Raw genomic sequence first — 27,995 nt, 5'->3', positions numbered from 1 at the left:
GCTGCACTAAACCCAGGTGAGGTAAATGGGTACCGGTAGGAAGTAATTCCTTAAAAAGATGTGTGCGCTATGAACGCCTAGCTTAGCCGGGAAATATAGGAGCGCCTTAAGCACCTAACAAGGTGGATATGTGCGCAATATAAATACCCTATATTATTATTATATTTCAGACCTACAAGGCCAAGACTAAGGCCCCGTTAACATTAACTTTGTCATCCGATGGTAACTCTCATGGAAAATTTGATCAAATGCTAGTCAATATCAAGGATTCCATGCAAAGTACCATTGGATATTAAAGTTAACACATAATCATGATAATGGTCACTTTTAAGGCCTAGATGTTCGAACCCGAGGACACTGCAAATGTCACATAGGTGTCCATGAGGCCGCCGACCTTGATGCCTAAAGGCCGCCCTCAATCACGACCAGCCTAAACTTGAAGGCCGGCAAATCTCCGTGAATCGCTGTCTAAACCGACTTTGTCTCATTCAGTTGCCCTTTCGATCACGACCATTTTCAAGGCAAAATGAAATAAACACACGAATTTCGCAATGATATATCATATACCTCACAGTGGCAGCATTTTTTCCTCAATGACATTAAGATTATGTTCATCCATACATTGTCTAAAATATAACGCCCTAGAATGTCTACTGGTTGTATACTCTGTATTTCAATTGGTTGTAATTCTGTATCAATTTTGTTTAATCTAATGTCATGATTTTTCTAAAATTCACATGCAGAACGCGATAGAGAAATAAAGACTAGAAAGAAATGAAGAGTGCGTGTGTGTGTGTGTGAAATTGAGATAGGGGGAGAGTGTGAGGTAGATAAATGGGGTATAAAATAATGTTAAAGGGGAATGAAACCTTTGGAACAAATAGGCTTGTGTAGAAACAGAAAAATCAAAGAATAAGAATAAAGAAAGTTTGAGAAAAATCGGACAAATAGTGAGAAAGTTATGAGCATTTGAATATTTCAATCACTAATGCTATGGAGATCCTCTCATTGGCAATGCGACAAATATGTGTGATGTCACTGATGAACAACTTTCCCTTTTAACAATATCATTAAAATTTGAGGATATTACAAGGCTTACTTACACGACATCCAGGGATGTAAAGATATCGAAAGCATTTTGATGAAGCTCCTCGGGGACACTACCTAAAAGAAGACTTAAGAAAAGAGATGGAAAAGGGCCTGATGAAAACAAGGTGAACATCGATTAGAAAAAAAATGTAAAAATATCCAAACAATCGTTGAGTTTCTCCTAAAACAAAATACAAGTTTTGGATTAAGTCGTATCACATACCGATGTATTCCCCAAACGATACGGACAGTGGCGGCAACAAGGTGGGGTCTGGGGGAGTTGCCCCACTTCACCCCCCATTAAAAAGATCCTGGTGCCGCCATTTGTTACTTCATTTTGTGGATTGTTTCATTTCAATTGGTTGCCTTTGACATTACATCCCATTTAGTTTGCTAGCTCTGCTTGATTTAACGTGATTTTACGTGTCCAGTGCACAATGGTTAGCGCATTGGACTCATAATCGCAAGGTTGTAAGTTCGAATCCCCACTATGCCATTGTTGCCACTTTGATTTTTTTTTTAAAGCCCGAAAGTAACATCTGTCGTCTATAAGGTCAGCCAATATGACTGATTAACCTAGACGTAAAATGTTTCCTATAGGTAATTGGTTATATACCAGCTGACCAACTTGACGTTTACCAGCAAAATGCTGTCCTGCCGATTTCCTACGGAAGTTACCATGACTAGAAACAGAAGCAGAAACTTACAGATATTTAAGATTGGCAAGACCAAGGAATGAACGATGATATATCCTTGCAATCTGATTGTAGCTTATGTCCCTGAAGAAAACGAAAACATCGAAGAAAATGTTAAAACTCAAGAAAATCATAATGATATCATGGGATATCAAAAATATCATTAGAAGCATTTTTTCTACCGACAACAGTATGCAAAACATATGATATACGTCAAGGTCGAACAGTTTTCTGTGGTTTGAGAAGTTGAACTTAGACAAATTAAAATAATGGTGGTATATTGTGAAACTGTAAAGATTTAATGCATGTGGAAGCGTCGCAGTGTAATCTACAATTATCAATTAAGTAATTGACCAGCCCATCTAAAAACAATAGAGTAAATGAACAAACTTACAAATACACGAGCCGATGGAGTTCCGAAAATGCATTCTCTCTTATGCTTCGGATGGAATTGTTTGACAAATACCTGCAAAAGAAAAACACACACTCATATTCGGTTTGATTCATTTCATTTATTCCAAAATACATGTACCTGCAAAGTAAATACATTTTGTACATCTCAACATCATCATGGAAAGGATGCAATAGAAATTACTTAGAAATAAAACAAAACAATACATTCGTGAAAACATTTAATGATTTTTAATGATCATGACATATGGGGAGAGTATATGAAAAATTCAACATGATTTTTGTCTTGTTGGTAAATTAGATATTCTATCGTTCTCTGGTAGGACGGGTACACGGGTGTTGAGATGTGTGACTGGTACTGTGTAAGTAGGTTGCACAATTGCATTGTCTTATTTCTCTCTGACTTCTCTTCTTTTAATATCTTCTTTTTTTCTCATCTATCCTCTATGATCTCATTCTTCCCCTTACCTTCTCTCTCTTTTCTCTTGTACAGTTGCGCAATACATATTTTAACAGTTATGATTGTTTGTTAAATGTATTATTTATGCCATTGTTTATTGTATTCATGTTTGTAACTTAATGCCCCAAAGCGAAATTTGTGTATTCTTATGCATGACAATAAGTTATCTTTAATCTTGAATGAATCTTGAATCTCTTGTTGTGTGGGTTGTCTTGTTCTTTTTAATCTATTCAGTAAGTCTCCGTAGGCAAATAGCAACCATTGCGTCTCTCTCTCCTATTTTCTCTTCCTTGATGGGGGTTCACATTTTACAAGCTATGCTTTTGAGTGAATCTCCCATTTCCACAGATACTCCTTTTTTCTATTTAAATTATATATCATAATTTGACTACAAATTCACCATATTTTGTATACACATGTATCTTTATATGTTAATTATCATTGTTTTTCATATGATTTTAATGACACTTATTTGTATCGTAAATATTTAGAATAAATGTATGAAAATGATTTGTATCAATATTTTTGTCATTTCTGTTGGAAATAAATCTGAATATGAAGAAATGTTTAATTCGTGATCTAAATATGGAGTTATTCTGAATAATAATCCCACGGTCTTAACATTCTTAATCTGTGATGGAATGTAATACGGGAATCAACTATTGAACAGTTTTGTTTTAACTGCATTCCTCTTATCTTTTCCGGACTCTTTTCCTGCAGGCCTTAATTTATGGAGTGATGAATGTATATCCATACCTCAGACTATTTCAATATATATAGGTTCCATGGGCCCAATTACAACAGGTAGGCTAAGGATATTCGTTCGACCCAACCAATTCGATTTTTTCCATTTGATATTGCTGATTGATAAAAGTGTATGAATATAATTTACAATCTAAGACTGATCCTAGAAATGGTAAGTACTGAACTTACTTTGCCCAAATTGGGAAGATATATCAATGACCTTGGAATTATTTTTGACTGGCGGAAGAATTAGGGATATTTTACTGTTTCAGTAAATAAATCTGATCCCATCATAGTTATCTTCATAAATGGTGATTTATTTAAAAATGAGCTGGCTACGAAACCCTTCTCTGGTCAGATATATATGGAATGGCAGATATATATCTTATCCAATGGTAGTAAACATTTGACCCTCTTATTTCACGTTTATTTTTGATGAATTTTTCAAAAGTGTCATTTTAACACAAGAGTCAATGGGTAATGTTTTACCCGCGTGACACCAATACTACGACTAATAATAATGGGCATCTGTATAGCGCCATATAGCGAAAAAACAATCTATTCCGGGGCGCGTCGTTATCATTACTCCCGACCTTTGGTTTGAGGACGCGCACGCTTATTTAGAACGGTAGTTCATTTTGGAAGAGACTTTTGGGCCCGTCGTCATGGTCGTAAAACTCCGTCCTGTAATGCAAATTGTGTGACATGAGATTTTTTTTTCGTTTCGCATGTGGAACGGAAACATTCAATTTGCGTTTCGTGTGCAAAATTCTGGTTGCTATTACTATGACAACAGCGATATATCTGATTTAGGACGACTTTCCAAATCCAAATTTGGTTCATCCCAGAGCTCGAGAGGCCGCCCGGGGGACCCACTTCCATTGAATGGTGGATACCAGGCGCGACCACACGTAAAAAGGGAAAGAGTGGGTAAGTACGTTACGTATAGGCCTATGTAGCGTTATGAGGGTGTGAGAAACAATGATTAAAATACTGAATAGGGATATATTTCCACTACTTGTAGGGCGTCACAACCCAAATACTTGTTGAGAGATGCATTTTCATAATCTGGAAAACACATTTCCTAGCTTGTCTCCGGGGTGCTTTTCGAAACCCCATGATCGCGCCTGGTATCCACTCATCAATGGAAGTGTACCCCCCGGCAAACCCCCCGGCAAACCCCCCATTTCTGCGGAAAAGTAAAACATACTGCCCATTACATTGTGTGCAAGAGGCATATCGCTTATGTAGAAGGTGCGGGCAAAAGAAAAAAAACTCCGCAAATTTAGACGGTTTATGGCCTGTTGCATGCTGTGTACAAGTCAACGCATGGGAAATGATTCCGCTTGAGAGGTGATCTGACCCATGGAATCAATTGCCGGTGGTGGTGATCCACAAATAATGCACATTAAATGCAATATCGATTCGATGGACTGAAATGATCTATATCTAAGCCTAATTCGGTAAGTTTTTCCTTACTCATTATGTACTTGATTTGTTTGAAAAAACATTTTCTTATCCATGTCATAATCTATATTTCGCATGTCTCCAGCCAGCTGGAGTCATAGCCATGATACAGGTACAGTCCCGCCGCGAGCATAGGCAGGCAAATGGCATGGCATGGCATGTTAGTATCGTATGAAAGAGCTTTGCACACGAAAAGCAAGATCTATAGGGCCTGTAACACAAAGCTTGGCAATGATTGTAAAACAGTTTTCTACGTTTGATTGTATTGACTGTAATGTATAATCAATCTAGAAATTCGAGTCTATGATTGATCGTTAACTTTTTAGTTACCCGACTCTAATCTCGCGTTGTAGAGATTTGCGAAAGGTGCCTATTATTACCCCGGCTTTACCTCTAGCTAAATTATACAAATGTTTGACATATTGCTACTAATAGTTTTACAGTTACAAAGTTAACAATTTAGGCACATTTGGCAATCAAAGAAATGACTCTTATGTGACAAAAGAAAGATAGCTTTCGCAGTTTCAAGGTAATAATCACAAAAAGCCTCGAGAAAGTGAAGCCAGCGAGTCTGTAACTATCATTTATGTAATACAGCAACCCAAGTTTCTGACAGAAATAAAATATTTCACCATTCTCCTTTCCCTTTTTTTCAATGGTTGCCCTTTTTATTTTGTCTTGGTTCTGATTTTATCTTATTTTTCATATCATTCATTTATTTACTTCTTTGTCTATTTACTTATCCTTTTGCGGGGGGGGGGGGGCATGGCCTTTAATCTGTGCTAGTGCAAAGGACTTCCTGTAATATTTCATTCCTATTTCCCATACTATTTTACTTACAAAACTCGCAACTCGGTCAACAGCGAAAAGGCCCTTTCGTTGATGTTTGTGAGGTGGTTGTTCTGCAGGTACCTATACAAAAGAATTTAATGATAAAAAAAATCAACAATGGTATATCTTCTAAACTAGTGCTACTGTTGCTGCTGCTGTTCCGGGGGGGGGGGGGACTTACATTGACGAGTGGATACCATGCGAGACCCCCCAAAACACGTAAAAAGGATGTCTTTTTCAAGATAGGGCACGTTACGTACGTAACGTGATACGGGTGTCAAAAACGCAAAAATAATGAAAAAAGGGTAGCTATTTCGCAAGAAAAGTTACGTGTTTAGGATCATATTTGCGGGGATGATAAAACGAAATTAAAATGTTTTATAAAGGATGTACTTACTCCAACGCTAAGTGTTTAGAGTCCGATTTGCGCGACGTGTGGAAGGTGGGGTCATACTATAAACCAAATGAAAACCGACGACCGACGACCATTTCAGGGAATATTTGCCGAAAGTATCGTTTTGTTCCTAATACTTGTTTAGGGTAAGGTTTCACACGCCAATACTTGTTAAGGGGTGCATTTTCAGAATGTGGAAAATACGGGTATAAGGGTGCTTTTCAAGACACTATGCATGGTCGCGCAGGGTATCCACTCGTCAATGGAAGTGCCCCCCCCCCCGGGCTGCTGCTGCTGCTACTTCTACTACTACTACTACTACTACTACTACTACTACTACTACTACTACTACTACTACTACTACTACTACTACTACTACTACTACTACTACTACTACTACTACTACTACTACTACTACTACTACTACTACTACTACTACTACTACTATTACTACTACTATTACTACTACTACTACTACTACTACTACTACTACTACTACTACTACTACTACTTCTTCTTCTATGGCCTACTATTACTTCTGCTGCTACTAGTACTACTACTACCACTGTTGTTGCTGCTGCTTCTACTCCTTCTTCCAGTACAACTTAGACATTCCGTTCATGAGGTAGGCCCCACCCCCAGTCCTTGGGCCGTTTCATAAACGACTTGCAACTGTTGTAATTTTGCATCAGTACATCAGTGTTAAGTCCTTTTATGAAACGGGCCCCTGGCCTGTACGTGCCAGCATAAAAATACCTGACTTTAAAAAGTCATTTCCAAACGATAATTTTTTTTTCTACCGAGAAATACTTACAACCAAGTCAGATTGCCAAGTCCCGCTAGGTTCTCACGATTGATGTCTGTAATAAAATTAGTCTGCAACTCACTTTGAACATGAAAATGATACAGACACAAATATTCATCGATCATAAATGAAGGTTTTTTACATTATCAGGGGCTTTCATGTGAACTTGCGTCCATTCGTGCCTTATTTGGCTAAATATTTTGTTCAAATTGCGTTCATTCATGTATTTCTTTGTTTAATAATGTTAACATTTATGCTTAGTTTTAAGTTTGTAATATATACATTGAATATAGCATCGGATCCAATAAACAATATATAGGCCTAGCGTACATGCCTTCATTACCTTAGGAAAGGGGGAAGTCGCTGTATACGTTTAGAATTATTGAATGATTTTTTTTTCTTACAGAAAATAAGCCATACACCATGAAAATTCGGTTTAATTGGTAAAATAAAAACATAATCCATAAAAATAAATAAATGCCAAATCCGATGATAGTGCAATAAACATTACAGGTTATCAATTCCGACATGATCGAAAATAACGATTACCGACAATGATAACTATGAAAATATCGAGAAATAAAGAATCATATCGATTACAGCAGCAATTTATATAACATTAATTATTTGAGTGTGTTGATTAACTCTCCTTTTGCAAGTAGCCCGACCAACAATGTCATGCCTATTCAGGGCTCCCTTATCATTTCATTATTTCTTCTATTTTGAAATGGTGATAATAATGATAACATAAAACAGCAACAATAATGATGATGATAATAAAATAAATAATATCATTAATAATAATAGAAACAATAACAATAATGATAATTATGATAATAATAATAATAACAACAACAATAATAATAGTAGTAGCAATAATGACAATAATAATAATAATGATAATAACAAGAACTGTAATCTTAAAGATAAGAACTATTATACTTTAAACTATAGCAGATAATTCGTTAATTTGTATAAAATATTCATTCAATTTAAATTGGTGATACCTCCAGAAAAGGACGGATAAAAACTCACAGTTCATGTAACGATGACAATCCAGCAAAGGCACCTCTCTCAATGTGCTTGATTAAATTATTGAGAATATTTCTTTAATGAAACGAAAAAAGATATAGATTAAAGGGGAATGAAACTTTTGCAACAATTAGGCGTGTGTCGAAACAGAAAAATCGAAGAATAAGATCACAGGTTTAAGAAAAATCGGACAAATAATGAGAAAGTTATGAGCATTTGAATATTGCAATCACCAATGCTATATGTAGATCGTCTTATTGGCAATGCGACAAGGATGTGAACAACTTTCCCTTTGATGGACTATAAAATATCACAAAAATGTCTCTTTTTGATTTTTCGTAGGGTGATACAAACTCTTTATCCATGATGTATTCTTTAAAAATCTGCATTACATGCCCTCTTATAGAAATGATACATGATCTAATAAAAGATGTGATAAAAGAGGCAGTTTAAGTGAAATATATACTAAATTCATGGGGAGAGTTGTTCACAAGTGACATCACTCATCTTTGTCGCATTGCCCATTTGAGGATCTCCACAGCATTAGTGATCGCAATATTCAAATGCTCATAACTTTGTCATTATTTGTCCGATTATTCCCAACCTGCGTTGATCTGTTTCTTTGATTTCTCTGTTTTCACACAAGCTATCTTGTTCCAAAGGTTTCATTCTTTTTTTAAAGGAATAATATGTAATTATAATACTGTATGAATATTAGAGAACAAATATGTTTGGAAATAGAAGACGTATAGCACTCTACATGCTCTACGGAGCGAGGAAACGGGATGGATAGATCGGCACCACACAGTGCGATCACAGTATGTTCACATAGCGGACTGTGTGAAAATATTATCCACACTGTTGGAATAGTGTGGACACCTCGACTGTGTGACTGTTCACGGCGTGTTCACATTGCGAATATGTGACTGGTATTTTTGAAATGCTCAAATTTAACAGTGTGAAGGTGATTTCGCATCGTGTTCCACACCGTGAACACACTGTGGCACACACCGCTGGACACTGTGTTTATTCTACTAGGAATATTAGCTGATCTTAATGGCTTCGGCCTCGGTCACGACATATGGAGTGTATATGCCACGTGTGCAGTTGAGTTTTTACAGACATGTATCAAACCTCAATCAGATATGACTGATTACCCGTGGGCACTAGCGTACCTATGGGGGAGGGGGCAGTCTGCCCCCAATGACGAGTCACAACCCAAATTCAAATTCAAATTCAAAAGTTTATTGATATAAAATCCTGACATATAAGGATCATCATCAAAATCAAAGAACCATAAGAAAAAAATAATACAACATAAACATAACATAGTGACAACCCATGCAAAGGACGTATCCCTTCCCCCCCCCCTTGACGAGCTTCAAGACCTTTTTTGGCCCCCTGACGAGCTTGAAGACTTTTTTTTTTGGCTTGCCATTTTTTTCTCTGGTACGAAATCCTTTATTTGGAATTGAAGACCTTTTTTTTGCTTGTCAATTTCTTTGGCGGACGGTTTGTCCCCCCCCATGGATAATCCTATGTACGCTACTGCCCGTGGGGGCGACGTTTAACGTCATTATCTGAAAGACACGAATACGGCTCGAACCTCTGCCTCCCAGTCTTCACACTTAAAATTCATAGCTCCATTATTTTGACTGATTTCATCAAACCTTCATCAATATTTTTCATATTTCTCTCTACTTTTTTTTTAAAACAAACTAATTGTCAGGGTGAACTCCCCTTCAATCAAGTATGAGACGGGGTGTAGTTTGAGGTATACTTACAACTTATAAAGCTTGGTCAATCCCGAGAAGGCATTTTCCCTTAGAGTTGTGATGTTGTTATTTGATATATCCCTTTAAAAATAAAAGAAAACCAAGTATAACACAGGACCGTTTAGGTACCCCCCCAAAAAAAAGAACATCACTTGTTTTAATGTCGAGTCCGTCCATGCAATAAGTGGACTTTAATAAAAAAAAGAGGTGATAAATCAAATGTTATTTACTGAAAACTTCATCTAAATTGGGTGTAAAAAAAGCATAAACGTACGAAAATTTGCCTATTTTCACACTCGCACATCCACACACATATTATGCACAACACAGTGATATGCAAATGAGAAAGTCGATTATTTTACCATCCTCACTATTTCTTATGTATTTTGTTATTAATAGATATCTTGATATTTCAAAGCGTGGATATTTGACAGTAATAACGCATCTTTATGAATCACAAAGGTTCAACGAATTTGCCAACCCCATAGTTTTTGGGGAAAATCTAACTTTGCTCTTACATTTTCTTATAATGAGGAACATTGTTCATATAATTAGGGCGTTTAGTGTTTTTGCTACAGGCTTTGGAATGACCTTCCGATAGATTTTAGGGATGCCCCCTCTTTCGAATCATTCAAAACTCCCTCAAAACTTCCCTTTACAATTTTTCCTTTAAGTTTTAGTTTAATCTTGTCAATGTCAACCGAATATTCCTTTATTTTTGTTTCTATATGTATCGCAATGGTACTGTTTCTGTTTCTGTTTGTGGTGACTCCCGTAGGAACTCGGCAGGACAGCATTTTGCTGGTAAACGCCAAGCTGGTATAAAACCAATTACCGATGAAACATTTTACGTCTAGGTTAATCAGTCATAGTGGCTGACGTTATAGATGACAGATATCACTCTCGGGCCTTTTTATCAAAGTGGAGACAATGGCAGAGTTGGGATTCGAACTCACAACCTTACGATTATGAGTCCAATGCTCTAACCACTGGACCACACGACACAATGCTTTATTATTCAAATATACTGCATTTATGGTAATTCATCATGTTTAACTTAACTAATCCAGTTGTTGCTTTTATCATTATCATTATTTTGTATTTCCAACTTTAGCAGGCTGGTTTATCTAATTTACCTAATTCGTTATTTTTGTAACATTATAATACTTCACACAGTTCATCTCCTTTCTTGTTGGGTAAATGCTCAATATTTCTTAAAGTATGTTACTTAATCGTTTGTAAAGTGCTTAGAAACACCATGTATTAAGCGCGGTATAAATGCAATCTATTATTATTATCATCATTATCATAGTTGGCGATGTCATCGGTTCCTCATTTGCATACCAGGATGTGCATATAACTGAAAGTTTTATAACGTCATAACTTTCTTATTTTTAACCCGACTTTGATGATTTTGTCAGTGTTATGCTGGTATGATTTTTATATTTTCATTCAAAACAACTTCCTGCTGGTTAGGACGTTTCCTGTGATAGACGGAGGTAATGATAAAATATCCTCAAAATATGGCCTTCTCCTTTATATCAAATTACTGTTTACTAAATACTGCAATATGATAATACTGTTAATCCTTTTCTTTATTATTTGAAATATATCCAAAAACTGTCAACCGAAAATAAATGGAAAGATGTAAATATACTTACAAAAATGTCAGGTTGGATAAAACAGAAAAGGCCCCGCTGTGGATAATATTGACCTGGTACATGAATAAACGTCTATGGGGGAAAAAACAAAAAAAAAATACTTGAAACAATTAGAGATAAAAAGGGGGGAAACAAACGATGCACACGTGCTCGTTCTTTTGCGTTACATTGTATTACAATGCGGATACATTCGTTATCAAATGCAAACCCAGTAAAAAGAATCTTGTGGAAGGGGAGCGGGAGGTGATAATCAAATATTTATTTACGAAGAAGCCCCCCCCGAAATGACGCAGATACATTTTACAATTCGATATATTTGTAAGGTTGACTGACTGTTTCCACAAAAGATCACAATTATTGTTGTAATTCCTTTCCCATTTAAGTATGAATTTTTTTTTAGATATTCAATTTTATAACTCTGACCCTCCCCCCTGCCCTGGTAATCGACCTTTATGTGCGTAAGTGGGGTGTAAAGCACTCGATCCTTGCTTTACTTAATGGGGAATGAAACCATTGAAACAAATGGGCTTGTGTCAAAACAGAAAAATCAAAGAATAATTACAAGAAAAGTTGGAGAAAAATCGGACAAATAATGAAAAAGTTATGAGCATTTGAATATTGCAATCACTAATGCTATGGAGATCCTCCCATTGGCAATGCGACAAGTGTGAACAACTTTCCCATTGATTGATGGACTCTTAAATCCACCCCCCCCCATGTCTCTTTTTTTGGTTTTTCTTAAGGTGATGCAAACTCTTTATCCACGATTTTTTTTAAAATCTGTATTACATGCCCTTCTATATATGAAGAACACATGATCTACTGATAGATGTGAAAAAAGAGGCAGTTTAAGTGAAATAATTAAAGTAATGGCGAGATTTGTTCACAAGTGACATCACACATCTTTATCGCATTGCCTATGTGAGGATCTCCATAGCATTAGTGATCACAATATTCAAATGGTCGAAACTTTCTCATTATTTGTCAGATTTTTCTCAAACTTTCGTTGATCTTTTTCTTTGATTTTTGTTTTGTTTTCCCCACAAGCTATCTTGTTCCAAAGGTTTTATTCTCCTTTGATAAACTTCATTCAGCATGCTCAGATTCATTTACGTTAAGCAGTACATTTTCTGCACAATTAGCAAACCATGTTTTTTGTAAACTCACACTGGTTATAAATGGCTAATATTTACCTTTTGTTACGAAAATTACCCGCCTGTATACTATGATATTTTGTACAATTATCTGTATTATGGATGATTATTTGTATTTTTGTTAACAATGTTTGTGATGATATTGTAACATTTTTCAATGTACCATTGCTATGATTTTGAACTGAATGATTTAATAAATACTATTACAAAACAAAAATATATACTTACAGGTACTCAATCCGTTTGAACCATGTATCTTTAGCGCTTCCCCCATTAGTGGCCCTGTTCGAAAATGCATAATATGAATCATATGGAATTATTTTATATTCAATACTCTTGCCAACATGTTCATTCATCATCTTATCATCCACTGTATCAGGGGTCTATGTGTTATGAAAAGAAAATTTATAAAACAATATCTTTTTTTCATGCATTAATTAAATTTCATTTATTTGCATTTCTAACAATTACAACACATTTTTCCCTTACTACTTATTATAAAAAGCATTAATTCATCCGTTCCATTCAATATTCATTCATCCATACATCATTCATTCATTCATCCATTCATTCATTCATTCATTCATTCAATCATTCATTCATTCATTTGTTCATTCATTCATCCTATAATTTACTTGTTTCTTTATTCGTTCATTTATTCATAATTTAACCTTCATTTTCCTTCGGTTTCGCATAATGTAATTGTCAACAAAAATTATACGAAATAGTTTGCTGTTAAAATAAAAAAAATATAACAGGAGGTCGTTTCATAAAGCTGTTCGTAAGTTAAGAGCGACCTTAAGAACGACTGGTGAAACTTTCTTACGCGCGTAACTATATCGCCAATGAATATACAATTTACCACAAGAAAGGATCAACAATCGTTCTTAAAAATCGCTCTTAACTTACGAACAGCTTTATGAAACATCCACCAGGTTTGAGAAAAGAAAGTCTACTTACAAGCACATCATATGTGTATTATCGAGATGTGAGTTACTGCAGTTTGCTTCTAGGAACGGGTCTGGATAAACACGAATAATGATTTCTCAAAACAATACTTGTTTGGCAATATAATACATATTTCAAAAAACTTTCACTCGAGTTACCAAAACGAATCAACGTGATAATAATGCTGGATAGGGAATTATGAATCGACATGCGATTCTAATTACAACAAGTTTGATTTGAAAAAGCACAAATGGTGATAAAATACTAAGCTACCAGGATTTTAGAAATATACGTTTTTTATCAGCCTCCTTCTTGAATCTTTATGTGCAAATAAGCTCATTATGCATCATCCTAAAATGTTTTATGATCTTTTTATCATAGGATGTAAAAAAGAACTTTTTAAAATGTTTATTGAAGTTATCTCTGTCATGTCTGTAGAGTAGTTTTTTTTTCTTATACGCGAGGTAAGTCATTATAAATTATCATATATAAATCGAAGACAATTTCAAAACTTGGTAACGAATCGAACTGGTCTCCAAAATGAATCTATTGTAGGTAAAGTTTGAAGGAAAAAACAACATTATGTTCCTCGTTTGGTTTAAGGCAGTGGCGTACCTAGGATTTTCCACGGGGGGGGGGGAACCGTCCGCCAACAAATTTTACAAGCAAAAAAAAAAGGTCTTTAAGCTCGTCAGAAGGGGGGGTAAAGGTATTCAAGCTCGTCAGGGGGGGGGGCAGGGATACGTCCTTTGCATGGGTTGTGACTCGTCAGGGGGGGGGCAGACTGCCCCCCAGGTACGCTAGTGGTTTAAGGTATCAACATCATCATGATATATAACAACGCATAAGATAATGCGACAACCATGATGAATTTCCTTCATTACGAATGTTACCGTCACACCAACGAAAGCGATAACATATACCGACAAAGGCAATAGTGTTATTTTCGATGACATCCAATCGGTAGCATTGGCTTTGCTTTTGCAGATGCGACTGTATATAGCACATTACCGTAACATAGCAACTCAAAATATAGTGTTCATACTTACTCAATTTAAGCGGACAATCTTGTGTAACGCGTTTACACAGAGACACTGCCGAGAAAATAGACAAAATACACTGCAAAAACTCAGGCGTTGAATTAACACCAGCCCGGAATATATATATGTCCACACCAGAGAAGTATTGAAACAACACCAGTTTGGAATCAAACCGATGCTTGGTGTTGTATAAACACCTATCTGGTGTTAGACCAAAACCAAACTGGTGTTGTTTAACACTTCTCTGGTGTGGACAAAATTCCGGGCTGGTGTTAAAACAACACCGGTGTTTTTGCAGCGTATAAATAAAGAATGCTGAACAGAATCGAACCCGTAATTATTATTTCGCTCCCAGCCCCTTTCTTTGTGTATGTGTGTGGAGGTGCCGTGGCCGGCAGATTTTTATTTATTCATTTTTACAGGGGGTGCTGATGTAAATTTGGCAAGCAAAAATGGAAGGGTTTCACCACAAAATGATGGTCATTTTGGTCCCGAGAAATATAACCAGCAAAAAAAGAAGAAAAAAAGGTATTAATAAAAAAAAATGTATGTCATTTTTGGGTGACATTTCTCCATTTTCTCACACTCATTGCACTTTTACGACTTTCATCGGTTGATTAAAACTCGACGTATGGTCTCTCACCAAGTCTAGGCCTGTACCTTTAAAGGTTAAGTCCATTTCAGACAAATGATGATTTTAATCAATAGAGAAAAATCAGACAAGCAATATGCTGAAAATTTTATCAAAATCGGATGTGAAATAAAAAAATTTATGACATTTTAAAGTTTCGCTTATTTTTCACAAAATAGTTAGATGCACAATTTAGTCATATGCAAATGATAGAATCGATGATTTCCCTCACTCACTATTTCTTTTATTTTTTATTGTTTGAATTCTACATTATTTTAATTTTTACAGATTTGACAATAAGGACGATCTTGATTGACCCACATAATGTTAAACAATGGTAATTCCACATGTTCAGGGAGAAATAAAATTTTGTTTCACAGGAAAATGGGGAGAATATTAGTATATTTCCTATAATAAAATACAAAATAAATAGTAAGTGAGTCATGTCATCAGTTCCCTCATTTGCATACCGACCGGGATGTACAGAACTATTTTTGAAATTAAGCGAAACTTAAAAATGCCATAACTTTCCTATTTTACATCCGATTTTGATGAAATTTTCAGCATTATGCTTGTAGGATTTCTCTCTTTTAATTCATATTATATTTTGTTGGGATAGACTTGTCCTTAAAGGGCAACTATCGAGGATGGAGGATGGCATGGATTGAACAGACTAGGTAAATAACTATATCCGACTGATTAATATACATTCCTCCTATAATACTATTGTATTGACTTTCCCCTAAAATAGGGGGATTCTGATAACTTGGCAGTATGAAGAAAAAAAAAATAGGAGGGTGTCCGTACCATTTCCACTTTCTTGAGATATTTCTGGGCAGATGGCGGGCTGGCAATTGACATCCTCCTCATATGAACCTCCCGCGATGGATGTCAGCGGCATCTGCAAAGAATCTTTGGGAACAATTATGTTTTCATTAGAAAATTCTTGCAGGGTACCGTCGTTATTTTGGTATGAATAAAACCAGTCACATGAAAAGTTGTTATGATAATAAGAAGGATATAATAATGATGACAATGATGATGATTATAATGACAGTAATACTAATAATAACGACAATAATAAAAATAACAATAATCATGTTAGTAATAATGATAATAATGATGATAACAATAATGATAACATGAACAATAATGCTATAACAATGATAATAATGGCAATTGTATCAATAATAATGATGATAGTAAAGATAGTTATAATAATCACAATAAAAAATGATATCTTTTTATATTCATACCCTTTCCTATATTAACCCCCCCCCCCCCCTCCCATCCGTACTTTCATGGACGTGAATGATAAACAAGTGAACTGGCATATAATTTCATGAAATTTTACAGACCAAATTAGAAGGTGATTGGAATGAATAGAAAAAATACAATGAACAATATTTTTTTTCTCGAAAATCACTATCTGAAGTGAATGAAAAACTGGGTCCCATCGTGTACATAGTTGCGATTGATCCAATCATCCAGAAGTATGGAAAGCCACAGTCTGCAGAGTGTGATGGGGGTGTGTGTGAGGGTGGGTGCTTCTGTGTGTTTGTGTGTTTCTGATGAATCTGATGACGGCACAGAGGGTTGGGATTTTTAAAGATTTATTTCTTGTATATTTTGCATATTATCATGTACTTTATAATTTGTATGTATTTGATTAACAGGGCCCGATTGTAAACCAGCTTTTTATCTTTGTTAATGTTTTTTATCGTGTCTAGCTGAATTGGTTACACTGTATAAAGATGTAAAATAAATAAATAAATAAAACGTCAACCATTGATAACCATTGAGTTAACTCTTCATCACTCAAACTCTTGTATTGTTTTAAATAAAAAAATGATTATCATGTGACATACACCTTTCCATCTCTTTCGTTTTCCTGTTGATCAACGAGGTCCGTTTGTGAGTACTGGAGCTTGATTCTTGAGACCTTTAATATCTCTTTTTCTTATTTCCTTTTCTATTTTAATTTCCCCCTATTTCTTTTTAATTCAACTGGTTTATGCTCAAGTTGCAATTTTAATTTTTATAGGCTATGTAACAACAAGAATATTTATTAGGAGGCTGCACTCTACAAGCTCCGCTTTATAGCAGCCTCCTCCATTTCCAACCTGATATGTAATACTCTTGAATATAATTTTTGTACAGGGATACTTGAAATATGTTTTGTTATTTGTATGTCAAAATGTACAAAACCAACTGTAATTGTTGAAAATTGAAATAAACGAAATGGAATGAAATTGCGATTGATCTGATTAATCGTAACTCCAAGTAGGACGGAGGCCCACACTCTAAAAACAAATTAGTCAAAAATAACTATTATCCTCGTGTAGCTTTTAAATTAGGATAAACTTATCCTCGTGTAGCTTTGAAATGAAGATAAATTTATCCTTGTATCAACAGGATGAACTAATCCTTATAATTGAAATAGATTTGAATGATATATTTATTTGATCTGTTATTTCTATTAAATGGTTCAATTGATTGAAATGCTGTTCCCGTTTGTTTCTTTTATTGTTAGAGACTTGCAAACATACACTGAATTGCCAATATTAATTAAACAGAGTGATTGGAGAGAATGTGTAGAAGAGAGAACAAGTCGTACAAGTGGTTGTTAAGTGAAAAAATGTGAAATAAATATAATGGAATGAATACGATGAACATTTGAAGAAAAATGAACAAAGATTCATTCATTTTGAAAAGATTTACTGTTTTTAATAGGGTCAGCTGGGTGCAACTGTTATTCTAGTCATATTTGACTATTTTCTAGTCATATTTTTCTAGAACAGAGTTATTTCTGACTAGAATCAGTGATTGCCATATCAGTTGCACCCAGCTGACTACTGGTCTAGTCAATTTGACTGATTTGTTTTAAAAGTGTATGAAACACGGTCGCCCTTATAGTTCAAAGAAAGACTGTTTTACTGGTGTCATTTTAAGAACTGGCTCTTTTTAAAGGAAGTGCAAACTGACCAACTCACTGAGTGTTGTCTCTTTAGAATTGACTGTGGTAAAAAAATATCTAGTCTTAAAATATACCTTCCTTCGGGAGAAGAATTGAGTAATACAAAGGATAACAAGTGGAATGCCTCTGTCCGTCTCACCTGCATCACGCGGTTCAATATAGCAGCAGTGCTGACTCTGAATACTACTCTAACTCGCACAAGATGTTCAGTGATACATGGTTACTCTTATGTCCACTTTTTATGAACTAGACCAATAAACTTACAGAGATATGATGGTTATTCAACAAAAAACCCAACATGGCCAAATTTCATTGACCTTACATGACCTTTGACCTTGATCGTGTGACCTGAAACTCGAACAGGATGTTCAGTGATACTTGATTACTCTTATGTACAAGTTTCATGAATCAGATCCATAAACTTTCAAAGTTATGATGGTAATTCAACAGATACACCCAATTCGACCAAAGTTCATTGACCTTTGACCTTGGTCATGTGACCTGAAACGCGCACAGGATGTTCAGTGATACTTGATTACTCTAATGTCCAAGTTTAATGAACTAGACCAATAAACTTTCAAAGTTATGATAATAATTCAACAGATACCCCCGATTCGGCCAAAGTTCATTGACCCTAAATGACCTTTGACCTTAATCATGAGACCTGAAACTTGCACAAAGTTTTCAGTGATGCTTGATTACTATTATGTCCAAGTTTCATGAATCAGATCCATAAACTTTCAAAGTTATGATGGGAATTCAACAGATATCCGCAATTCGGCCAAAGTTCATTGACCCTAAATGACCTTTGACCTTGGTCATGTGACGTGAAACTCATGCAGGATGTTCAGTGATACTTGATTAACCTTATGTCCAAGTTTCATGAACTAGGTCCATATATTTTCTAAGTTATGATGGCATTTCAAAAACTTAACCTCAGGTTAAGATTTCGATGTTGATTCCTCCAACATGGTCTAAGTTCATTGACCCTAAATGACCTTTGACCTTGGTCATGTGACATGAAACTCTAATAGGATCTTCAGTAATACTTGATTAAGTCTATGGTCAAGTTTTATTAACTAGGTCCATATACTTTCTAAGTTATGACGTCATTTCAAAAACTTAACCTCAGGTTAAGATTTGATGTTGACGCCGCGGCCGCCGTCGCCGCCGCTGCCGCCGTCGGAAAAGCGGCGCCTATAGTCTCACTTTGCTTCGCAGGTGAGACAAAAATGACCTATATAGTCTTACTTCTGTTGAGAAATCAAAAAAAAATTTGCACCGTTTTGCTAAAGGCAACCGCACACTTTACGACTGTTCGCGATCTGTTTTGGAACAAATCGCATTTTGCTCATTTTCTGGAAATGTGAATGGAACATATCATTTTATTTGAGGTTAAAATTAATTGAAAGAATACTAATATAACCATTTTGAAAGATTGCAAGCCTTAATATCTGGGAGTAAAGGCCAAATTAGTTTCAAATCGTAGCCAATCGTACGACTGCTATGACGTCATTATACGGCTAGATATTAAATTTGCTTTTATTCTAAGGATGATAGCATATAGTCACAGATTTGAACATAGGTATATGTAAGACAATTTCGAGCATTACACAGTAAGATATTTCAAGTCTCAATATTAGCATCAAATTATATTCCAAAATTGAGTCGCAGACCAATCGTAAGGTGCGCGGTCGCATTATTAAGCACGTTAAGTGATAACATAATGGTAGCGGTATGAATGTTCTAATTCAAAATTTTCAATATTACAAGAATAAAATACTTAGAATGTTGCATTATGGGTAAAGAGCCAGGCCAGACATGAGTAGTGTTGAGGACCTGAAGTGGGGATGCTGGTTCGTAATCCTTTTAAGGTACACGCTTTCATTAACTAATGCATGCGCATTCATTAAAGCACAAAACTGGTATCGATAATTGCTTCGAATTTTTTTTTGATGGATCCCGCCAATTTCGATAATGGCTGGTAAATCAATTATTCAATTCCCTTCTTTAATATGAAAATAATATGATAATATATATTTCTAAAGCGTTAGCGCTATACCAGCGAGCCTTCCTTAAATTCATCTGACGATGTTTATTTTACGAGTCTGACTTGGTGACATCTACAAGAAGAATTAAAATTTATTTTATAATGAATAAGCAATCCATACATGATCATATATGATCACGTATGGATTGCTTATTCATTATAAGCAATTCATTATATTCAGTATTTATTATTGTTATATATATAAAATTAAAAAACCTTAAGTCATATTATGTTTTTGTGCATGTGATACAACCACGAAAAACAGACACAATTATTGTATTTCAAAGCATCATCATGATATAAAATTTATATAAATTGAACAGATCTTACCGAGTTTATCAGACAGAAATGATATTCAGGAATATCAATACACAAAATTTAGTATACAGCGCTTAGAAACATGTGTATCAAGCGTTATATCAATGTTGCATATTATTCTTCTTATTATTATTATTATTATTCATTCTCAGTCATCATTTTTACTATTACTAGTATTTATTATTGTTATCATTATCATTACAGGATATCTATGTTATGGAACGTAAAAAGCAAGGAGGAAAAATCAGTATCAGGGGTCTGGGAACGATTTTGTCAAGGGGGGGGGGGGGGGTAGCTGGGTTGGAAAAAAATGACAAACAAAAACAAACATCCCTGATTCCCAGGGCCATGATCAGTATGTTCTTCACTGAAGTCCAATCATTTATATCAATAAAGGTATTTCAAATGATGGTCGAATGGCCAACGAAAAAAAAACCTTCAGAGTTTTAGTCAGGTCCAGATTTGAGAAAAGTAGACTGCCTTAGGCAAATCGTGTTAATGCTGAATTAAGAAGTGCTTTAACATAATTTGAGGGCGCTGAGTCCAAATTTGCTGTTTGCCAACCTTGATTTTGATGTTAAAATCCTCAAATTGGCAAAAACAAAATGGCCGCCATTCTGCACCCATTTTTACTCTCTTCTGACCCCCAAAAACTTGTAACAAACATGTTTGTCAACGGTTTTTGGTACTATTTGATCTAAAAAATAACATACTAAAAATCCACCAAAATCCGTATCCGGGAAAGTGGTTATTTTCAAGATGGCGTCTAAAATGGCCGCCATATACTGAAAATTAAAATAACCGGCGCTTTATCTACCCTAGACACCTTTTTCGGTGCATACATGTATTCAATGGTGGAAGGCGAAAAAGGAAAGAGTGAACATAAGCACTCCAGGGTACCTGAAAATCCAAGATTGCGTGAAAATGGCTGCCATGGCCTAAAAATTCATAATTCATCTTTTACGTATTTTAGTGTCATTTATTTGGGTTATATTCATTGGTGATTTCAAGGGTCAAGAAGTAAACCGGGACAAGTTACAAGGACAGTCAACAGCCCAATGTCCAAAAAATCCAAGATGTCTTTCAAAATTGGAGTCTAAAATAGCTGTTGTTATCTAAAACCCCCAAACCCGACATATAGTTTGTTTAATACCTGCCTTGGGCATCATGATGTTGGTGTCTAACCCATGGTTTAATGGGTCAAGAAATACGTTGGAACAAGTAAAAAGACAGTCTATGGTCCTTCATGTCCCAAAATCCAGGATGATTTGCAAAAATGGAGTATAAAATGTCTGTCGTTAATTAAAAACCGACACAGTTTTGTTTAATAACCGCCTGGAGAATATGATTTTTTAGTATTCCGCATGGATTAAAAGGTCAAGTATTAGATTGGGACAAGTTACAAGGACAGTTAGTGGTTCCATTATGTCCAAAAATCCATAATGGCTTCCAAAAATGGAGTCTTTATAGGCCGTTCTCACCGAAAAACTGACATAGTTTGTTTAGTATCAGCCCGGGATATATGATTTTGGTGTTAAACCCATGGTTTAAAGGGTCAAGTAATAAATAAGGACAAGTTACAAGGACAGTCAGAGATCCAGCATGTCCAAGAATCCAAAAAGGCTTCCAAATTTGGGGGTCTAAAATGGCTATTGTTACCTAAAAACTGTCATAGTTTGTTCAATATCCGCCTGGGGTATATGATTATGTTGTCTAACCCTTGGTTTAAATGGTCAAGTAATAAATTAGGATAAGTTACAAGGACAATCAATGGTCCTGTAGGTCTAAAAATCCAAGATGGCTTCCAATTAAGGAGACCAAAATGGCTGCTGATACTCAAAAATTGACAAAATCTATTTAAAATCCATTTGGAAATATGATGTTCAGTTGCTGTCTACACTATGGTTTCAAGGGTTGAATAATACTTTTGGATTAGTTACAATGGTATGAAGTGGTCCATTTTGCCTATTATTTAAAGTTGGCTTTCAAAGTGAGTATCAAAAGACTTCCATCAGCTAAACTTAGTCATAATTAGGTGAACAAAATCTACTCTACATGTATTGTGGTTTGAAGGCTGAAATAATAAATCGGAACTAATAAAAAAGATGGTCAGTTTCCTTTTCGTCGTAAAAAGTCCAAAGCGACTTCTAAGATTGCGTTAAAATGACTGCTGTCCTCTCATCATGAAACCATAGCATAGTCCTGAGCACAAAAATGACGTGTCTTGAAATACTTATCAGTGAATTATGGAAATTTTTAGGTGAAAGTGCACCTTATTTTTTAAAGTTTGTTTTTGGATGTTTACTTATTGGTGCACCACCACTTATTATTCACTAATTCTTGTAAAACATATTTTCATGAGTCTTAGAAACAGAGACACCAAAACAGTAGCACTAGATGGGATATGAAGTATTGTCATTTTTGTAATAATGGTGGCCAATTCGAATGTAATTTTTTGAGCGTTCTTCAATCTTTTGACAAAATGGACATCTGTCTTCACCTATATCGACCCTTGAAATCATGAGAAATGCTCAAAAATGTTCTTACATTGTAGGTAGATAGTATATGAACTTTTCAGCCAGATTTTTAAGAAATAGCATGTATTTTTTAAGCCATCAGTATTTTGGGGGGCAAAACTGCACCACTGATAAACCTTGAAATATTTCCAATGTAATTTTCCCCTTTTGAATCATGATTTTCTGTGCTTTATTTATTCTCAGTAGACCCCAAAGTTATTTCTACCAGGTTGATATTATATGAATTTGGACCATTTCAAAGTTACAACGTCCATTAGAAGCCATTTTGGAAGGTAATCTTGGATTCTCTGACACACTCAATGACTTTCTTGTAAACATGTCCTGATTCATTATTTGCCTTGAAAGCTTTTTGATTATTTTGATTTTGAGGATTTACTTCATTTTTGGAGTTGATGGTACAACGACTGCCGTTGTGGACGCTATGTTAGATTTCCAGGTAACCTTGACAACGTTTTGTAACTATAACCTGTGTTAATATAGACTTTGTTTAATCCTAACATGCCTAAGTTTCATGAAATAAACATCTAAACCCTAAAAGTTATGAAATTTCAAAAACTTAACCTCGGTTAAAATTTGATGTTGACTTCGCCGCCGCCGTCGGAAAAGCGGCGTCCATGTCTTGCTTCTGCTATGCAGGCGAGGAAAAAATGGCGGACACGTTAAAGATATCCAATGTGAATATACCAGCATCGCCCCAAATTATCAAACATTTTGCCATATTATTTATCAAATCAGCAGCTGTGAATCATGGCAGCCATCTTGGAATTAAAGATGGCGGACGAATCAATCGGACACATTATGTTTGCAACCCTGGGTATAGAAAATAACGCATAGATCCCAATTTTTAAATATAATCACCCATAAAAATCGTTTAATATGGGAAACTGCATTAAAAATGCCGCCATTTTGTTTTTTGCCGATTTGAGGATGAAAACGTCGGAATCAAGTTTGGCAAACAGCATTTTTGGGTTCAGCACCCCTGAATTACCTTAAAACAATTGATAAATCAGCATTAACACAAAATGCCTAAAGCATTTTTTCTGAGCACGTTTTCTAAAATCTGGACCTGACTATTTACAATAAAGCTATTACGCTACTTCCAATGACATACCGCATCGAGTCAGTTTCTATTTTTTTGGCAGGAGTTTCTGCATTTCATTTATAAATCATTAATGAATTAATATTATCATATCCTGAATATGATATAAATGAACACATTTCAAATGTGACAATAGAAAATATTGCCAATGACGGTGGATTGTACTATAAATAAAGCATGGAAAACAGTAAGTCGGATATAAAATGAAGGGGCAGTTAGAATAAGCAAGTAACTTAACTAAGCCATAAGGTGTTATAAAATGGTAATACCGCATGCTCAGGGAGAAATAAAACTTCGTCTCACAGGACAATGAGGAGAGAATTAGATAAATCATATTTCATATAATAAAGTACAAAGAAAATAGTGAGTGAATGACGTCATCAGTCCTCTCATTTGCATACCGACCTGGATGTGCATAACTGTTTTTTTTAATTAGGCAAACTTAACAATGTCAAAACTTTCTTATTTTACATCCGATTTTGATGAAATTTTCATGTTATTCTTGTTGGATTTTACTCCTATTATTAGATTAAAGTGATTGGCTAACATTGGTTTGACTTTTAAAAAATCTGAGCTAGAAGGTCACACTTGTCACCTGTGTCTGTGATATGTTACAAAAATGAAGCCCAGAAAAAATTGCGTTCGAAAATAATTATTTAGTGCTTCAAAAATTGAAATATAAAGTGACCGGAAACACCATCTTAATTTCATCCCATACACTTATGTGTACTATTTAGGTGTCTATAAGACGCCTATTTACAAAATCAGGGTTTGCCTTGTAGTTTTAGCTTTTCATTCTCAATAATGGTTGTTTTCAGGGTTTATTAGTTCTAATACATGCACTTTTACACATGTTTCATCTTGGTTTGAGAATTTTTTAAATCGGCTGCTCACAAAGTTAAACAATACCTTTAACTTTGTGTTGGGGTGGATTTGTCCTTTAAGGATTTTTCTGCTCACCTGAAATATTTTTCACCCATATATCGATCTTGAACCCTTGATCTGTGATGCTGGAATCTGAGACGAAGTGAAGCCACATCTGATTGGTCAATGAAATGACGTCATCAGGAAGAGATCTCCCAGACAAAGCTCTTAACATGGATTTGGGGTCCCCGGCGTCAAGACCAAAACCTTGTTTTGATTTCAGGTTGAAAATGTTAATATCTATAAATTATGTCCGACATTAATCAATCAATTAGTCAATCAATTAGTCAATCAATCAATCAATCCATCCATCAATCAATCAATCATTCATTCAATCAAAGTTTTAAATCAATCACACGTCACTCAATCAACCAACCACCTAACCAATCAAATCAATCCATTTTTCAATCAATCAGTAATTTATTCAATCAATCAATCAATCAGATGCATTAATAAAAGAGGGGAGGGGTTATGGCCTCAACAATATGTCGTTATCATCACCACCACCATCATCATCATCATCATTATCATCATCGTCATTATTATCATCATCATCATCATTATCATCATCATCATCATCATCATTATCATCATCATCATCATCATCATCATCATCATCACCATCATCATCACCATCATCATCATCATCATCATCATCATCATCATCATTATCATCATCATCGTCATTATCACTATCATTATCACCATCTTCTTCTTCTTATTGTTATTACTATTATTATCAAAATTATTATCATCATTATAATTATTCCTCATCATCGTCAACACCGCAACCACCACTATCATCCATCATTGTTTAGTTACCAATTGTTAAGAAATCGAAGTTCGGTTCAATTCGGAAGGTTCGGAAGGTTGCGACAATCCGGGTATCCGCTGGTCCGGATACAAGCCAAGAAATCTTCACATTGGTGGGATACGTGTCGTTTCCCGTACTGTTCGGTGAGAGTATTGTGACTTTCTCCTCTAACTCCAACGTAGTTAATTCATGAAGAATAACTGTAAATATAAATAACATGAAACAATGCCATCCAGTTTCAGTTTTCCAACAAAACAGTAAACAAAATCCATCATAAATACAGTAATATCAATTGAAATGTAATACAAAACAAGTAACGATATACATACATACATATATGTACATATATATATACATGTATATATATATATATATATATATATACACTCATCTTAATTAAACATTTGAAACTTAAAATGGATCATCAAATATTTGTGGCTGAAAATAACATGATGGAAATGGAAAGGTCCACTGTGAAACTGTGCTTGTAAAGTCTTTTCTTCGCGGGCCCAGTAGAAATATAACATCATTAAAAATGTGCATTATATATTATCATGGACAAATCGTTCGAACTATCACGAAAAAAGCTAATATATATATATATATATATATATATATATATATATATTGTGTGTGTATATTTTCAGAGTTAATGGAGAGAGTTAGACTTGTGTCATATCACAAATGTTGGTCGCATTGCCAATCGTGTCCATGGGAGAGTATCCATAGAATATGGCTTCTACAACACAAGTTCATTTTTTTTACTCAGACAAGTATCCAGATGATACAGACACTTTCATTGTCTTACAAATCACCGGACACTGCCCTTTAACCTCTGATTCCTATTCTTTCAGACACTCGTTTGATTATTTTTCCTCTTCAGTCTCGACTGTATATCTAGTTTTATAGGAATACCTTTTGTTATTTTGCTTCACAAATTACCAAACGTCGAAACGATTTTAAATTTATTTATTTGTCTACAATACGTCTACTGCCTACATGTCCACTCACCACATGGTCTACCTTCATTTAATCTAATGCCATTCCGTCCATCAAAATTTCGTCTAACAACCATTTGGCCTAATACCCATTTTCTTTTCCTTCATTTTGCACAACACATTAGTTTAATTAGACCAAATGGAATATGGACTAAATAGCTATTGGACCAACTGGTTATTTTTATTCAGACAAGTATCCAGATGATACAGACACTTTCATTGTCTTACAAATTTCCGGAGACTACCCTTTAACCTCTGATTCCTATTCTTCCAGACACTCGTTTGATTATTTTTCCTCTTCAGTCTCGAATGTATATTTAGTTTTATTCAAATACCTTTTGTTATTTTCCTTCACAAAATACCAAACCTCGAAACGATTGGAGATTTATTTATTTATTTCAATTCAAAATGTTTATTGAGGTATAAATAAATAAATGAATGAATAATTAAATCGCGGCATATAGTCAAATGACAAACGTTTGAATAATAAATACATATACTTTTAGATTAATAAGACCCAACCTGCTTTCTTTTCATTTCATTTTTTCATTTCATTTCATTTATTTGTCCTCTAAACGGATAATTGTATAACTTGACAATTCTTGCAACAAACATAAAATTCACAGAATAACATAACAATGAACATACCAGTAACATAATAACATGAACATGAACATAATCATCGTGATTGTACTGAGTTATAAAATACATGGAATGTATACATAAATTAAAATAGATGACTTTGCCGGCAAAGCTATTGAGCATTTATTTATTCAGCTATTTATTCATTCATTTATTGGTTGATTATATTCTTAAAGTTTTTATGGTATAAACGTTGTGAATATATATTATGTATTAAACATTATTTATTTTCTTCATTCTGAAAGTGATATAATTAAAGCTGTAGCTAAATCTTGGTTTTACATCTTCCTTCTTTCAAGTTAAGACATGCGGGCGGGGGGGGGGGGGGGTAGAGAGACATAAAGGGGACATACCTTCCCAACTTTCTCATCTCTAAAACTCTACAATTATTATCGACATGTAAGTTGCGGAGTTGTCTGCTGCATTTTCTCTTTAATTGTTTCTACAAATAAACCATACTCCTTATTCTACTGTATTTCATTGACAACTCTTATGGAGA

The 27,995-nt window shown here is 34.9% G+C and overlaps 1 protein-coding gene across 1 annotated transcript in view; it reads right to left on the bottom strand.

Moving 5' to 3' along the window:
• LOC121419992 (G-protein coupled receptor GRL101-like) overlaps positions 1–27,995 on the bottom strand; it is a 41,022-nt gene that overhangs the window by 1,788 nt on the left and 11,239 nt on the right. The window contains exons 2-15 of the mRNA XM_041614501.1: positions 25,865–26,056; positions 25,079–25,249; positions 15,945–16,049; positions 14,516–14,560; positions 13,479–13,539; positions 12,747–12,800; positions 11,365–11,436; positions 9,713–9,784; positions 7,932–8,003; positions 6,906–6,977; positions 5,707–5,778; positions 2,179–2,250; positions 1,797–1,868; positions 1,104–1,175 (exon numbers count right to left, since the gene is read on the bottom strand). Of these exons, the coding sequence (XP_041470435.1) occupies positions 1,104–1,175; positions 1,797–1,868; positions 2,179–2,250; positions 5,707–5,778; positions 6,906–6,977; positions 7,932–8,003; positions 9,713–9,784; positions 11,365–11,436; positions 12,747–12,800; positions 13,479–13,539; positions 14,516–14,560; positions 15,945–16,049; positions 25,079–25,249; positions 25,865–26,056 (1,204 nt within the window). The remainder of the gene's footprint in view (positions 1–1,103; positions 1,176–1,796; positions 1,869–2,178; positions 2,251–5,706; positions 5,779–6,905; positions 6,978–7,931; positions 8,004–9,712; positions 9,785–11,364; positions 11,437–12,746; positions 12,801–13,478; positions 13,540–14,515; positions 14,561–15,944; positions 16,050–25,078; positions 25,250–25,864; positions 26,057–27,995) is intronic.

Source organism: Lytechinus variegatus, chromosome 8 (genome assembly GCF_018143015.1).
Source record: "Lytechinus variegatus isolate NC3 chromosome 8, Lvar_3.0, whole genome shotgun sequence".
Lineage (NCBI taxonomy): Eukaryota > Metazoa > Echinodermata > Echinoidea > Temnopleuroida > Toxopneustidae > Lytechinus > Lytechinus variegatus.
Note: the sequence above shows the minus strand (reverse complement) of the source record. Positions and strands in the feature narration are given on the sequence as shown.